This window comes from Thamnophis elegans, chromosome 5 (genome assembly GCF_009769535.1).
Source record: "Thamnophis elegans isolate rThaEle1 chromosome 5, rThaEle1.pri, whole genome shotgun sequence".
NCBI classification, from domain to species: Eukaryota; Metazoa; Chordata; class Lepidosauria; order Squamata; family Colubridae; genus Thamnophis; species Thamnophis elegans.
In genome coordinates this window covers 7,511,564-7,526,916 of record NC_045545.1, presented here as the reverse complement: position 1 = coordinate 7,526,916, position 15,353 = coordinate 7,511,564, and the positions used below count along the sequence as shown (strand labels likewise).

General features: G+C 45.2%; 1 protein-coding gene across 1 annotated transcript in view; it reads left to right on the top strand.

Moving 5' to 3' along the window:
- Window positions 1-14,441, top strand: part of BCAR3 (BCAR3 adaptor protein, NSP family member) — a 95,229-nt gene extending 80,788 nt beyond the window's left edge. The window contains exons 7-11 of the mRNA XM_032217324.1: window positions 1,891-2,006; window positions 8,595-8,766; window positions 9,753-9,864; window positions 11,166-11,378; window positions 14,012-14,441. Of these exons, the coding sequence (XP_032073215.1) occupies window positions 1,891-2,006; window positions 8,595-8,766; window positions 9,753-9,864; window positions 11,166-11,378; window positions 14,012-14,199 (801 nt within the window). The 3' untranslated portion in view covers window positions 14,200-14,441. The remainder of the gene's footprint in view (window positions 1-1,890; window positions 2,007-8,594; window positions 8,767-9,752; window positions 9,865-11,165; window positions 11,379-14,011) is intronic.
- Window positions 14,442-15,353: the final 912 nt, after the last annotated feature.

Sequence of the window (15,353 nt, the reverse complement as noted above, 5' to 3'; positions counted from 1 at the left end):
ATTCCCTCCTACCATTCCCTCCTCTTCTCAGAAGGGCTGCTGGGAGCAGAAGCTCACTCAGGCTAAAACATAAGTGAACAGAAGATCAAGGACCCGTGACCCGACAAATGCGCGCATGACAAAAGCGCGCCGACTAAATCGCGACGTTGAAATCGTGCCCACAACAGCGCGCCGACAAAACTGCGCCCACAAAACCGCGATTAGGGTTAAGGTAAGGGTTAGGGTTAGGTTCAGGGTTAGGTTTAGGGTTATTACGTTGTTTTCACGTTGTTGAAGGCGCGCTTTTGTCGGCGCGCTGTTGTGGGCGCAATTTCAACATCGCGGTTTTCTCGCCGCGGTTTTGTCAGCGCGCTTTTGTCATGCGCGCATTTGTCAGTGAACCTAAGGACCAATCCCACAGTAGCTCATTAATATTTGGGTATATGTTCTGTAATCCCAGGTCTTGGCAGTGGGTTTTGTAATGGGGAGGCTTACTGTATCCTGGTACACTTTCTCTCCAACACTTTTTTTCTTGGGCTAAGGGAAATAGATTAATTGATTGGGTGTAGTAGATGTTTCCACGTCACAAACTGAGATTGCCTGGAATTAGTTTAACTTGTGCATGGCTTCGTCAGTTTGGAGTCAAATTTAACCACCATCCCCCCCCGGGGGAATTAATTCATCAGTTTATTTAACACTGGTTTGGGGGGTTTCTACAACAAACTCTTCTTTTTTTTCCTTCCTGAAGCATTGACACAGTTAGGAATACTAGTGAGAACAGAACGATCATTTGGGGAGGGGGGGGGAGTTCACCCCTACAGGATGGAGGGCAAAGCTGTCTCCCTTAAGTATCAGCTCACGGGGAGGGGGAAGGACACAGCTGCTGAGTTCAGTAGGTCATTGGGTAGAAGAGCTGGACCAGGGGTCTCTGGCAGGAGGAGGCAAGAAGATTAAAGCTGCCCTTATGCCTGATAGTGCACGATTGACAAATCCCAGCTCAGATTTGAGGCATCTGCAGGAAGTGTCAAGGTGGCGGTTGGGATTGTGTGATCAAAGCTCTGCCCCTTTGTGTATGTGTGTGTGTGTGTGTGTGTGTGTATGGGGAGGCCAGAGGGGATGGCTTTGAAGACAGCAGGAAGAACTATCATCAAGGCAATGGGTTAGATAAGCAGGGATTAAGCCTGGGCCAAGAAGCTAACTTGGGAGGACAACTCAGACGAGCCAATTCACAATGGGTGCAGCCTGATCTTTTTTGTGAGCATGATGTTGACAAATATTTTTTTTAAAAAAGAGGGGGAGCTTCACTCTTTCACACGCACACACACACCCCAAACATCCCTGGCCCACAGAAACCAACTCAAACTGTTCGATAATTGTGTCCCTTTTGTCGGCGAAGAAAACGCTGCTTGAAATAACAAGCCCTGTCTTCGTTTGTTCTTCTCTCCCATTCAGAACATTCGTGGGTTTTCCTAAAACTTTCAGTGTTTCATTAGTAAACCCTGGAACAGAACTGGCGTTATTGTCAATGAGTGGTGGGCCATGGCAGGTGGAGGGGGGGGGAAGCAGGAGCCAAGAAGCAAAGGCTGACTAGGACAAAAGCTGGTTTGGCCAGACCACAAATCTTTGTTAAAATTCTACATTGTGCAGAAAGTGGCAAAGGAAGCCTTTTTAAATCTCGAAAGGTCTTCCAGCGGAGGGGGATAAAACTTGCAGCTCGAGATGCATCAACAATGACTCCTTTTGGGAATGGCCTTGGAGGCAATTCCATCAACAAAGGGAGGGGGGTGTCCCCTTCACAGAAAAGGGCTTGCAGAGCGCCTGGGATCCCTTCCCCTTCAACGCGCGGGTTAATGTCTGGGCCCGCTTTGATTCCACGCGGCTTTCTTTTGTTTCCACATTTGCCTCCGTCAGGTTGCTAGGATACTTGAAGTCTCCGAAGAGACGAGGAGGATGATGGGAGTGAAATCAGGCTTGGAAATGATTACCTTGCCCTACGGACACCAACTGCGCCTGGATCTAATTGAAAGGTGAGCACCGCCGTTGTGTTTCTCTCAGCAGCAACGTCGAGCTGTCGCGAGGAGGCTTTCTTCGAGGCCCACAATCACAAAACCTGCCAAGCGGGCAGCTCCCGGGTGGGTAGACCCTTCCCATGTTTCTGAATGCAATCAGAGCAGGTTCCTTATGATTCCTTAGTAACCAGGGCTGAACACCCGAAACTGCCCATACATCCTGTCGGGGCATGCAAAGTCTATCGGGGCTTTGGGAATGACGAGCGTGATGATGCCCATATTTATATCAGAATTTAAAATGTGGCCCTGATAACAGAAGAGCCACCCTTCCCTTGGAACATTTCATTATAAATACATTTGTTAAAAGAGCCAGCTTAGTGCAATGGTTAAGGCATCAGGCTAGAAACCGGGAGACTGTGAGTTCTAGTCCTACCTTAGGCACGAAGCTAGCTGGGACCAGTCTGTCTCTTTCAGCCTAGGAAGAAGGCGGCAAGGACAAACCCCTTCTGAAATCTTGGCAAGAAAATTGCAGAGATTAGGCCAGGCAGGAGTCAATGTTTATCTGAAGGCACAACATTTAAAAAAAAAATGTTTGTTAAGCAGTAAAGAGAGAGAGGGAGGGAGAGAGAGAGAGAGGGAGGGAGGGAGAGAGAGAGAGAGAGAGAGAGAGAGAGAGAGAGAGAGAGAGAGAGAGAGAGAGAGAGAGAACGTTTGCATATCAAGATCTGAGGTCTAATAGCTTGTATTGCACAGATCTCTTACATTCAGTTTTGGTTACATTCAGGAAGGAGAGAAGGAGAGTGGATAGGAAGGAGGGAAGGAGGGAAGAAAGGAGGGAACTTAAGAGAAGAGAAAGGAAGGAGGGAAGGTATGAGAGAAGGAGGGAGGGATGAAGAGAGGAAAGGGAAGGGGAAGGGAAGGAGGAAAGGAAAAGAAAGGAGGGAAGGAAGGAGGGAAGGAGAGAGGGAGGGAAGGAAGGGGAGTGGGAAAGAAGAAACAAGGGAAGGAAAGAGGGAGGAAGGGAAGAAGATACCTAACCTTTGATGTCTATAATGATTTTGATATTATGGGAATGTCTTGAAACGCAGTCAAATGTAAAGCAAAACAGTGGATGTTGTATTGTCTTTTACCAGTTATTGGTTGTTGTATTTTTCTTTTACTAATAAAAATTTTTTTAAAAAAATTATGTTTGTTAAGCAGTAAAGAGAGAGAGAGAGAGGGAGAGAGGGAGGGTGAGAGAGAGAGAGAGAGAGGGAGAGAGAGAGCGAGAACGAGAATGTTTGCATATCAAGATCTGAGGTCTAATAGCTTGTATTGCACAGATCTCTTACATTCAGTTTTGGTTGCCACGATGTAGAAAAGATGTGGAGACTCTAGAAAGAGTGCAGAGAAGAGCAACAAAGAGGATTAGGGGACTGTTTCTCTTTAATTTCTCTGTAAAAATAGGACAAGCTGAGTACATTGACATATAGTAGAAATACACCAAGGGGAGGAGGAGTGGGATAGAAGAAAGAGAGGTAGAGAGGACGGGAGAGAGGATGCGAGGGAGGGTGAGAAGGAAGGGAGGGAGTGGATCGGGAGAGAGGAGTGGTAGAGGGGGAGGGGAAGTAGGGTAGAAGGGAATGATGGAGGGAAGATAGTAAGTTGGAAGGGGGCGGAAGAAAGAGGTGTATGGAGAGTGGAAGAGGTATATTGGGTTTCTATTTGAGTTTGAGTTTCATTTTATTTATATTTCTGGGGGTATTGTTGATAAGAGGAATTGCTGCGATTATTGTTTAACCTTGTATGGCCCCGGTTATGCACAGTATATATGTGACTGTATGAAAATGAAAAATGGAAAAATAAAAACATTTAACTCCAAAAAAAAAAATCACTTAAAAAAAAAAAGATGATTAGGGGACTGGAGGCTAAAACATATGAAGAACGGTTGCAGGAACTGGGTATGTCTAGTTTAATGAAAATAAGGACCAGGGGAGACATGATAGCATTGTTCCAATATCTCAGGGGCTGCCACAAAGAAGGGGGAGTCAAACTATTCTCCAGGGCACCTGAGGGTAGAACAAGAAGCAATGGGTGGAAACTAATGAAGGAGAGAAGCAACTTCAAACTAAGGAGAAATTTCCTGATAGAACAATTAATCAGTGGAACAACTTGCCTTCAGAAGTTCTGAATGCTCCAACACTGGAAGTCTTTAAGAAGATGCTGGATAGACATTTGTCTGAAACGGTGTAGGGTTTCCTGCCTAGGCAGGGGTTGGACTAGAAGACCTCCAAGGTCCCTTCCAACTCTGTTATTCTATTCTATTCTATAAACAATCCTGCAGTTCAAGTAATAAACAGTTTTGAAAAGCCCAAGGATTCCAACCTCACCCAAACTTTGAAATAAAAAGTAAAATGCTGCTTAGCCAAGTTGCCATAGTGGTCATGATTCCAGAGAAGTCCCTTGTATGAATATCCTTTTTTGGCAGATACAGGTAGTCCTCGATTTACAACAGTTCGCTTCATGACCATTCAAAGTTACTACCACACTGGGAAAAGGGGACCTATGACCATTCTTCACACTTATGACCATTGCAGCATCCCGACGGCCATGTGATTTACATGCAGATACGTGACAACTGCTTCACATTTATGACGGTTGCAGTGTCCTGGGGTCATGTGATCCCATTCTGCAACCTTCTGACAAGCAAAATCAATGGGGAAATCGGGTTCGCTTGGTTCCACCACAAAACCACGTTCGACTAAAGGACGCTCGACGAAACCGCGTAGCTGATGTCATCACAGCGCGGAGAAAAAAGCACGCTGTAAACGCTAAACCTAATATTAACCCCTAAACCTAAACCTAACCCCCCTAAACCTAATCCTAAACCTAACCCTAAACCTAACCCTAAACCTAACCCTTAAGCTAACCCTAAACCTAATCCTAACCCTTAACCTAACCCTAAACCTAACCCTTAACTTAACCCTAAACCTAACCCTAACCCTTAACCTAACCCTAACCCTTACCTTAACTTGAATTGGCTTGCTTTCAAAGCGCTATTTAAAGCGCCCTTTTTTCTCCGCGGTCGCTGTTGTCGCCCTGCTGATGACGTCAGGGGCGCGGTTTAGTCGAGCGCGGTTTTGTCGTGCCACGATTCGCTTAACAATTGGGTTACTAACTTAAAAACTGCAGTGATTCACTTAACAAATATGGCAAGAAGCGTTGTAAAATGGGAGAAATCTCACTTAACCGATTTCTCACTTAGCCATGTAAATTTTGAGCTCATAAGTGGGGTCATAAGTTGAGGACTACCTGTAATGGTCCTTTTCTTCCTGTGCCATAAGAGAGCTCGCCTTGAGACACCTTGGACAGCTGCATTACTGTTTCATGTTTAGAAGAGTGTAGCAACACTTATGAGCCATGGCGGCGCGCGGTGGTTAGAGTGCAATACTGTAGGCTACTTCTGCTGCCCTGCCGACTGCCTACAGTTCAAATCTCATCGGGCTCAAGGTTGACTCAGCCTTCCATCCTTCCGAGGTGGATAAAATGAGTATCCAAATTGTTGGGGCCAATATGCTGACTCTGTAAACCACTGTAAAGTGGTATATAAGTCTTAAGTGCTATTGCTATCAAATGGAGCTTATGGATGAGATTGTTTAAAGCAGGGGTCTCCAACCTTGGCAACTTTAAGACTTGTGGACTTCAACACCCAGAGTTCCTCAGCCAGCTTTGCTTCCACCCTTCCGAGGTGGATAAAATGAGGATCCAAATTGTTGGGGCCAATATGCTGACTCTGTAAACCACTGTAAAGTGGTATATAAGTCTTAAGTGCTATTGCTATCAAATGGAGCTTATGGATGAGATGGTTTAAAGCAGGGGTCTCCAACTTTGGTAACTTTAAGACTTGTGGACTTCAACACTCAGAGTTCTCAGGAACTCTGGGTGTTGAAGTCCACAAGTCTTAAAGTTGCCAAGGTTGGAGACCCCTAGTTTAAAGGACAAGATCTTCCCAAGGAGGAAGGCTATGTCCATCAGGGTTGATCCTCATTCTGGAAACATAAGACACCTGCAGATTAGGGGATTTTGTTCATTAGGAGTAGGGCTTCCCTAGATGCCAAGATAACAACACTCAACCTTTCCCAAGTCATCAGAACGGCACTTAGCTGTACAACGTGGAACACAGCACTAGGTTGATATGAGTGTATCGTGCCAATCACCATGTATTGTGAAAACCCATGGCTATTTTATGAGAGGCAATAAAGAAAGCAATATATGCCAGCCAGCAAGCAGCAGAATGGAAGGGTGGGGTTAGAGGTTGCCTCTCTCTTTCATTTCCTTCAAGAATAAAAAAAAAGATAACAAAAATTCCTCCTTTGCACTCAGTGGGAGAAAACTATTAAAGTTCAGCTTCAGAACTATTTACCTAAAGCATAATGGAAGGCCAGAAGGATTTTAGAGCCTTTGACTTTAAAGCCTCCAATTTCCTAAGCAGAACCACAAAATTCTCCCCCACCAATGTGGGGAAAAGGAAGGCTTATGGATGCTTTTGCATTGGCCAGAAAGGTTTGAACTGATGGCTGATCTTCGCCTTGAGGTCTAGCCGCTCCTTTTTCCGGGGTGCTATTGTTTCATTGCAGAATGGGTTGCATTCATTTATTCAAATCTTATTAAAATATATTCTGGATAATTGCACGGGAAAAATTTAAGAGTTAACTTAGATCCGTTTTTATTCATAGCTGCCATAGATCTATGGGTGTGATAGCAAGCCTATGGCAGAGGGGGCATGCAGAGCCCTCACTGTGGGCATGTGCGGCATCGCCAGCTGCGCATGTGCACCAGCCAGCTGGTCTTCACATGCGCGCGCCGAAACCCAAGAGAACAGCTGGCCGTTGCGCACGTGTGCAATGGAATCTGGAAGACCAGCTAGTCACCACGCACATACTCCAGTTTCGGTACTCGGAGCCGAAAAGGTTAACCATCACTGGTCTATGGGATTCATATTGAATTTAAGACAATGCAGCCTAATTTGCATTGATTTCTGTGGGTCTCCATAGAGTGACGTTTCCAGCTAGCAGTTAGCAATAGCAGTTAGACTTCTATACCGCTTCATAGGGCTTTCAGCCCTCTCTAAGCGGTTTTGCAGAGTCAGCATATCACCCCCAACAATCCGGGTCCTCATTTTACCCACCTCGGAAGGATGGAAGGCTGAGTCAACCTTGAGCCGGTGAGATTTGAACAGCCGAACTGCAGAACTAGCAGCTGAAGTAGCTTGCAGTGCTGCACTCTAACCACTGCGCCACCTCGCCTCTAGGTGGCAGCACTTATCTAATAGCAATAGCAGTAGACTTATATACCGCTTCATAGGGTTTTCAGCCCTCTCTAAGCGGTTTACAGAGAGTCAGCATATTGCCCCCAACAATCTGGGTCCTCATTTTACCCACCTCGGAAGGATGGAAGGCTGAGTCAACCCTGAGCCGGTGAGATTTGAACCGCTGAACTGCTGATCTAGCAGTAGCCTGCAGTGCTGCATTTAACCACTGCGCCACCTCGGCTCTGTCTAATCTTGGCTAATCTGAAAAAGCTAAGCAGAGAGGAGGGTTGGCTATACTTGGATGTGAAATCAGAAGAAAGGACCATGCCAGCTAGGAAATTCAGAAGAAGAGAGTGGTAAATCAGTTTCACATTGTTGCCCCCAAAATTACAGGAACATAATCATAAAATCAAAGGATCTAAACCCAAGTCAACAGTGATTCAATTTTAAAGAGAACTGAATTTAAATCAAGTTCATTATTTTAATATTTTGCAAATATTTACAAAAGTGGCACCAACAGCTTCTTTGAGTCTGTGCTATGATACCTGAAGCAGAGGAGCAATGCTGTTGGTCATAACTGTATAAATCAAACATTACTCAATACTCCATTTTAAATCAATTGAAAATACGCCTTTTTTTAACACTCAAGAACCTCAGAATCGGCAGCTGTGCATTATTTCCTCTGTGCTGATTTGCTTCTTCTCATCCAAATCCAAATCCAGATTGACGTCGAATCTTTATTGATTAGCCGTTGGGCCATATCAAAATGCAAATTTCCAGAAACAAATTACTAAAATTTGACAAAACACAATTTAAAATGGAATTAGAATAAAATATGATTTAAAGTGGAGTTGGAATAAAATACAGTCTGAAATGAAATTGGAATAGAATGCGATAATTTAAGATATAGATAAAATATGAGAAAATTATATTTCGGTGTCATCCCTGTAATCTAGCCCACTTCTCATCACAATGATGAGAAAGAGCCGAGGTGGCGCAGTGGTTAGAGTGCAGTACTGCAGCCACTTCAGCTGACTGCTAATTCTGCAGCTCGGCGGTTCAAATCTCACCGGCTCAGGGTTGACTCAGCCTTTACGAGGTGGGTAAAATGAGGACCCAGATTGTGGGGGCAATATGCCGACTCTATAAACCGCTTAGAGAGGGCTGAAAGCCCTATGAAGCGGTATATAAGTCTAACTGCTATGATAATGGGAATATAATGATGCCAAGATTCCAGAATTCAGATTGCTTGAATTCACAGGGAGTGTAGTATCTTTTTGGTAGCCCTGACTACACCCGATTTGCTTTCTCTCCAGGCATACTACAATGGCAATAGGAATTGCGGTGGATATTCTTGGCTGCACGGGGAATTTAGAAGAGCGTGTTGCAACATTAAACAGGATTATCCAGGTTGCAGTCGAACTCAAAGACTCCATGGGGGATCTGTATGCCTTCTCAGCTATAATGAAAGCTCTGGAAATGCCTCAGGTAAAATGGAAATCTTATACACGGACATTCGGGATAATGAATATTTCTTGAAAGGCCAATAGTATGCAAAGGAAATCAACCCCAAGGTCCATTAGATCTGCCTCTGCGGATCTCCCTGTTCGCTACTCCCAGCTGGCAGCTGAATATTTATTGAAATGAACTGCGGACTTAAGGGAATCAAGCATGAGATTTTTCACATGTACTGGGTTGTAGAACGACTGCAGTAGTGGGATATGCCCTAGTACGGGCGTACCAGCGCCTGCTGGGGGGACCAGCTACTACTACAGTACGGTGCTCCGGAGGGCCCACCTGCCCGCCCGCTCACTTCTATTTGATCTGACCGGGGCTTTTGCACATGCTCATGGGGCGTACGACGCCGTGCCGAGCAGCTGGAGCATCACGGGTGTTAAGTACACTTGCGCACGCTGTGCACGTTCACGTGGTGGATGCTGGGCACCGTTGCAGCGTACCGGTTGCAACGGGATCCGGACCCCACCGCCTGGGAAAAGCCCACCTGAAATCATAGGCAAAAATCTATCTTTGAAATTCTTTAAAGTGCCCCCGTCATCCTAGTCGAGGGAGGGAGGGCTGTGAAAAAGAACTTAGCACCGCCCATCCCTGCTTATCTTGCCAGATAGAGCCGAGGTGGCGCAGTGGTTAGGGTGCAGTACTGCAGGCCACTTCAGCTGACTGTTATCTGCAGTTCAGCAGTTCAAATCTCACTGGCTCAAGGTTGACTCAGCCTTCCATCCTTCTGAAATGGGTGAAATGAGGACCCAGACTGTGGAGGCGATATGCTGACTCTGTAAACCACTTAGAGAGGGCTGAAAGCCCTATGAAGCGGTATATAAGTCTAACTGCTATTGCTATTGCCATGCTTTGGTTTTGATGGAAGCCATCTTCCATTGCCGTATGTTCAATGAGAAGATATTGTAACATATAACAGGAAAGCTTACATCATAGCTTTCCTCTTTTGCCCTCTGTAGATCGCACGGTTGGAGCAAACATGGACCAGCTTGAGGCACTGTTATACCCAAACAGCCATTATGTACGAGAAACAGCTGAAACCTTTCAGCAAACTCTTACATGAAGGAAAAGGTGAGTGTGTGGATATTTAGTTACATAACATTTTTCATTGCTGCGGGGGGATTCCAATTAAGGCCTTAAGGGTGCATCCGTTATTCCCCTAATGGAAAGCGTGTAAAAAAGTCACATCCTATCAAGGACAGCAAATGGGCAGAACATATTTAACTTAATTACGTCCTGCTTTGATTTTGTTATTTATCTCGCCTGGAGAAGAATAGAGATTCTGCAGCCAAATAACACATGTACAATTGCTCATGTGTAAGTTCTATGACTTACATTACGTTAGGAGACGGGACACGGCGGCTCAGGGGCGAAGATGCTGAGCTTGTCGTTCAGAAAGATCAGCAGTTCGGCAGTTTGAATCCCTAGGGACGCGGGACGGAGGGAGCTCCCGTTACTTGTCCCAGCTTCTGCCAGCCTAGCAGATCGAAAGCATGTAAAAATGCAAGTAGAAAAATAGGAACCACATTTGGTGGGAAGGTAACAGCGTTCCGTGCGCCTTCGGCATTTAGTCACGCCGGCCACATGACCACGGAGACATCTTCGGACAGCGCTGGCTCTTCGGCTTTGAAACAGAGATGAGCAGCGCCCCCTACAGTTGGGAATGACTAGCACATATGTACCAGGGGAAGCTTTACCTTTTGAGTTCTATGAAAAAGTCCTCGGATAGGCTTTCTCTGGGTTTTTTTTTTTCCAAAAAACTCCAACACAGGTAGTCCTCAACTGAACATCAGTCCATTTAGTGGGCGTTCAAAGTTGCAACGGTGTTAAAACCTATGACCGTTGTGGCATTCCCTTGGTCATATAATAAAAAAATTGGATGCTTGGCAACTGACTCATATTTATTATGGTTACACTAACCTAGGATCATGTGATCACCTATTGGGACCTTCTGACAAGCAAAGCCATTGGCTGAGTTTCTGTCAAGGTCCTTATCTGTTTGTTCTGCTTGGCTTTCAGCCACCGAGGTGTTGGTGTCTTGCTATTAAAGTACATTCCACTTAAGCTTGTCTCGGCATTCGTTACTGGACGGAGGAGGGGGTCAGAACAGGATCTATTAGATTCTTCACTTGGTAGATGAAGTTGCAGGCTGTAGTCTAATTCAGGGTTGTCAATCTCCCAGCCCATGGACCAGATGTATCACGTGCTGGCGGTGGCCACGCCCAGTTTAGCAAAGAGGGGGGGGGGAAGTCCCAATACGTCACGCGATGCTGCCATGACAAAATGAGTTTGACACCCCTAATCTAGTTAATAGATCAATTCATCGTAGCCCTGGTGCTAACTTCGGATGCTTTTCATGTCTTCATTTTCAGAGGTCACCTGTGTGTCACAAAACGTTGTCGCTGTGCCATTGCTGATGCCTCTGGTTACGCTGCTGGAACGTCAAACTGTGGTCTTCGAGGGAATGGATGTGTGGGAAAACACTGACCAAAGCTGTGATATCATGCTGAAACATTTGGCAACAGCTCGTTTGATAGCACAAAATGCCGAACAGTACAGCGCAAATGCAGAAAGGATCCTTACAGGTACGGGGGGGCGGGAGATAATAGACCTCTTGATTTGGCTGTAAGGCGTTTAGTAGTTAAGCACATAAAAAGAGACACAGATAGAATCAAGCCCAGGGTTGTGTAAATGCAGTCTTAGACAAGAAGACTGTTCCCACCAGTGGTGGGTTTCAAAAATTGTTCGAACCTACTCTGTGGGTGTGGCCTCCTTTGTGGGAGCGGCTTGCCACCCATGTGACTGGATGGGAGTGGCTTGCCACACATGTGACCGGATATGAAGATGCCGACGACACTTGTCAGAACCACCTTAAATTACCTCACACGCAGCACTGGCCTGCATAAGAATATGATGTAAACTTGTTTTTTAAAAGGCATCTTTGGTTTGCGTTAAAACAACTTCAACACACGCAATGTTCTGATTGCACCACAAACGCAGTAGTCATCCTTACCTTTCACAGAGGCCCTGAGTTTTATAAATGGGAGCATGATAGTGTAGAATAATCATATCCAAGGACCAGTGGTGGGTTTCAAAAAATTTCGGGACCTCTTCTGTAGGTGTGGCCTGCTTTCCGGGTCCACTGGTGGAACCTCTTCTAACCGGTTCGGTAGATTTGACGAACCGGTTCTACCGAATAGGTGCGAACTGGTAGGAACCCACCTCTGGTTCCCACCCTTATTTATGGGCCTGACAGATGTTTTGGGTAATTTAAAGAAAGCAGCTTTACCCGATTTGACCCATGTTCCTTCTCATTCCCCTGAACTGTAAACAGGAAGAGCTGGGATTCGACTGTCTTTCAGTATTGCTTGTGAGGAAATAGGTGGCCTTCCTAAGGACTTGGCATGACTCATTTAGCAACATCAGAACGTATATTCTTAGCTACCTTTGGAGAAAAGCTGTTTCTAAGATGATAAAAAGGGCTTGGAATGTTTACTTTTAAAAAGAGTAAAAGCCAGGGCTTAGTTTGGGTGTTGAGTTTTGTCCTTGGAAGCAGAGATGCAGCCATGTAGAAAAATCAGTATCTAACTCAAGTGAGATTTTATTACAGCATTTCTTAATTTTGGCAGTTCTAAGATCTATGGGTTTCAGCTCCCAGAATTCCCCAGCCAAGATGAAGTCCGCACATCTTCGAGCTGCCAAAATTAAGCAATATTGCTGTATAGGCATTATTTCTTATATATATTCTCTGCATGTGTGTGTTTCAAATGCCATATTCATTCAACGCGGGGAAAAAAGAATTTTGCAATTGGGAGATGATTTAAATCAGGGGTTCCCAGCCGGGGGTGCAAGCACACCCTGGGTGTGCAAGACGATATTCCAGGGCCTGCCAAAACTTGGGTTTAGACGTTTCAAAATTATAGTGTATATACATAATTACATTTAGATCAACTACATTTTCCATTATGTTGTCATGTTTTCTCCAGGGAAAACCTACAGCCGCGATGGTGAACCTATAACACGCGTGCCACAGGTGGCACGCAGACCCCTCTCTGCAGGCACACGAGCTGTCGCCCAGTTCAGTTTCATTGTGCATGTGCACACGCCTCCCACTGGCCAGCTGATTTTCCCGGGAAGAAAATCCGGGAAACATGCACACACGCGTGGGGGTGGGTCACATGCGCACGGGGAGCAGGGGGGTAGTGCCCCCCTACACCTCATTTTTGGTCCCAGGACGCTTGCTACATCCAAAATGGGCCGCGCCTGCTAGGCCCAAAACGGGGTTGGGGGGGGGATGTGTGGCGCCCCCTGCTGCATTTTTGGTCCGAGGCTACAGGGAGGCTTGCTAAGCCCAAAATGGGGCATAGGGGGGTCACATGCGTATGCGCAGGACACACGGGGAAGTCGCACACGCATTGCATTATGGCTGTGGGCATGTGCGTATGCACTTTCGGCAGGCAACCAGAAAAAGGTGAGCCCTCACTGACCTGCCGCAACCTCAAATCATCTGCTGCAGCCCTTGAAGAGTATTCGGAGACTTCAGCTTGTGCAGAATGCAGCCGCGCGAGCGATCGTGGGTGTACCTCGGTTCACCCACGTAACACCTATCCTCCGCGAGCTGCACTGGCTGCCTCTTGGCCTCCGGATACGCTTCAAGGCACTAGTCGTTACTTATAAAGCCCTTCATGGTATTGGACCTGGGTACTTGAGAGACCGCCTGCTGCCAATTACCTCCACTAGACCGATTAGATCCCACAGATTAGGCCTCCTCCGAATCCCATCTGCCGGCCAGTGTTGACTGGCGACTACCCGGAGGAGAGCCTTCTCTGTGGCTGCTCCGACCCTCTGGAACGAACTCCCCGTGGAGATTCGCACCCTCACCACCCTCCAGGCCTTCCGCAAAGCCCTTAAAACCTGGCTGTTCCGACAGGCCTGGGGCTAAAGAGCCGTTGCCCCCGTCTCGAATGGTATGACTGTTGTGAGTTTTAAATTATATATTGTTATGTTGTTGTTTTTAAATCTTTTGTCTGTATCCTCCTCCCCAGTTCGAGTTGTGAGCCGCCCTGAGTCCCCTTCGGGGGAAAAGGGCGGCATAGAAATTTAATAAACTGAACTGAACTGAACTGCAGTCAAAAGTGACCTAAACACATGCAACATTTGGTACCAAAGACTATTGTTTTATAGGTAAACATTTGTACATTTCCATTTTCTTCACCAGGTTTTCAGCCAGATGACACAATGAATGAAATCTTCAAGACAGAATTTCAGATGAGATTGCTCTGGGGTAGCAAAGGAGCACAGGTCAACCAGAATGAAAGATACGAAAAATTCAATCAAATTTTAACTGCACTTTCCCGAAAATTAGAACCTCCTCTTACCCAGCAGATTGACCATAGAAATGCCTGATGGACTCTCTCAGCTGAAAAGAAAGTGGTATACTTACCAAGAAAACGTTTTTTTAAAGGAAAGGTGTAATTTATGTTGCTTATTTCACAACTCCCTAGGGCAAAGACTGCCAAAAAAACCTCTATAAACAGAATACTTCCTTGGGAATATATGCTGCCTGCCAACTCCCTTCTGTGCTGCTAGTGTAATTTTTTTTTTTAAAAAAACCCTGTTATTTCCCCAATCCCATTCCCCCCCCCCCCCCCCAAAAAAAAGCAAGTTTCAGGCCAATCTCTAAAATCATATAGCAAACACTGCATCTATACCCGATTGAGAATCAGGACACTGCTTCATGGATTATTATTATTATTCTGAAGAAACTGCCATAACCCTAGATGGGGTGTGGAAAACGTGGTTATACTGTCAAAAAAGTTTTTGTAAAGTTCCGTCTTGACATCAAGCAGAATTTTGTAAACTGTATTTATGTACATTTATTTATGAGTTGCTAATAATGATTTGTGATTTATAAAGGATTATTTATTTCTTACGATTGTTACCTTTTATTGGACACCCCCAGTCCACTCTAAAAAAAAGTGATCATTTTAGGACTTATATGCAATAATGTTATTAACGGTCTGTTTTGTAAATATAAATAGAAGTTAAAAGAAATGGCTTTTTAGGAGGTATCAGTTATATGATATCCCTTAAATAGATATGGGGAAATTTATAATAGCTGTGAATTAAAGAATAACACTTGAAATACTTTATGCCTTATTTTATTTCTTATGCCTTATTTTTATTGTCAATGGAACACAAAATGACTTGCTTGGGGACTCAAAATCCAAATATCTTCTCATTCTGCAACGTAGTGACTGATTCTTCCCTTATTACTTTATATCAGGGCTGTCAAACTCGCGGCCAACAGGCCAGATAGCCACACCCATGCCCATTTAGCAAAGGGGGGGGAGTTCCAATACGTCACGTGACACCACGAGTTTGACAGCCCTGTTTTATATGGATCTTTTTTTAAAAAAAATCAAAAGGCTTTAAAATATATGCGTGTCTTCCACCATTGCAGATTTTAAAAAAAATAATTATCTGGTGAAGGAATTACAGAGTGAGAGCGGTTTCACTCCTAGAGTTTTCACAAGCAGTAATGGGTTAAGTGGCTATAA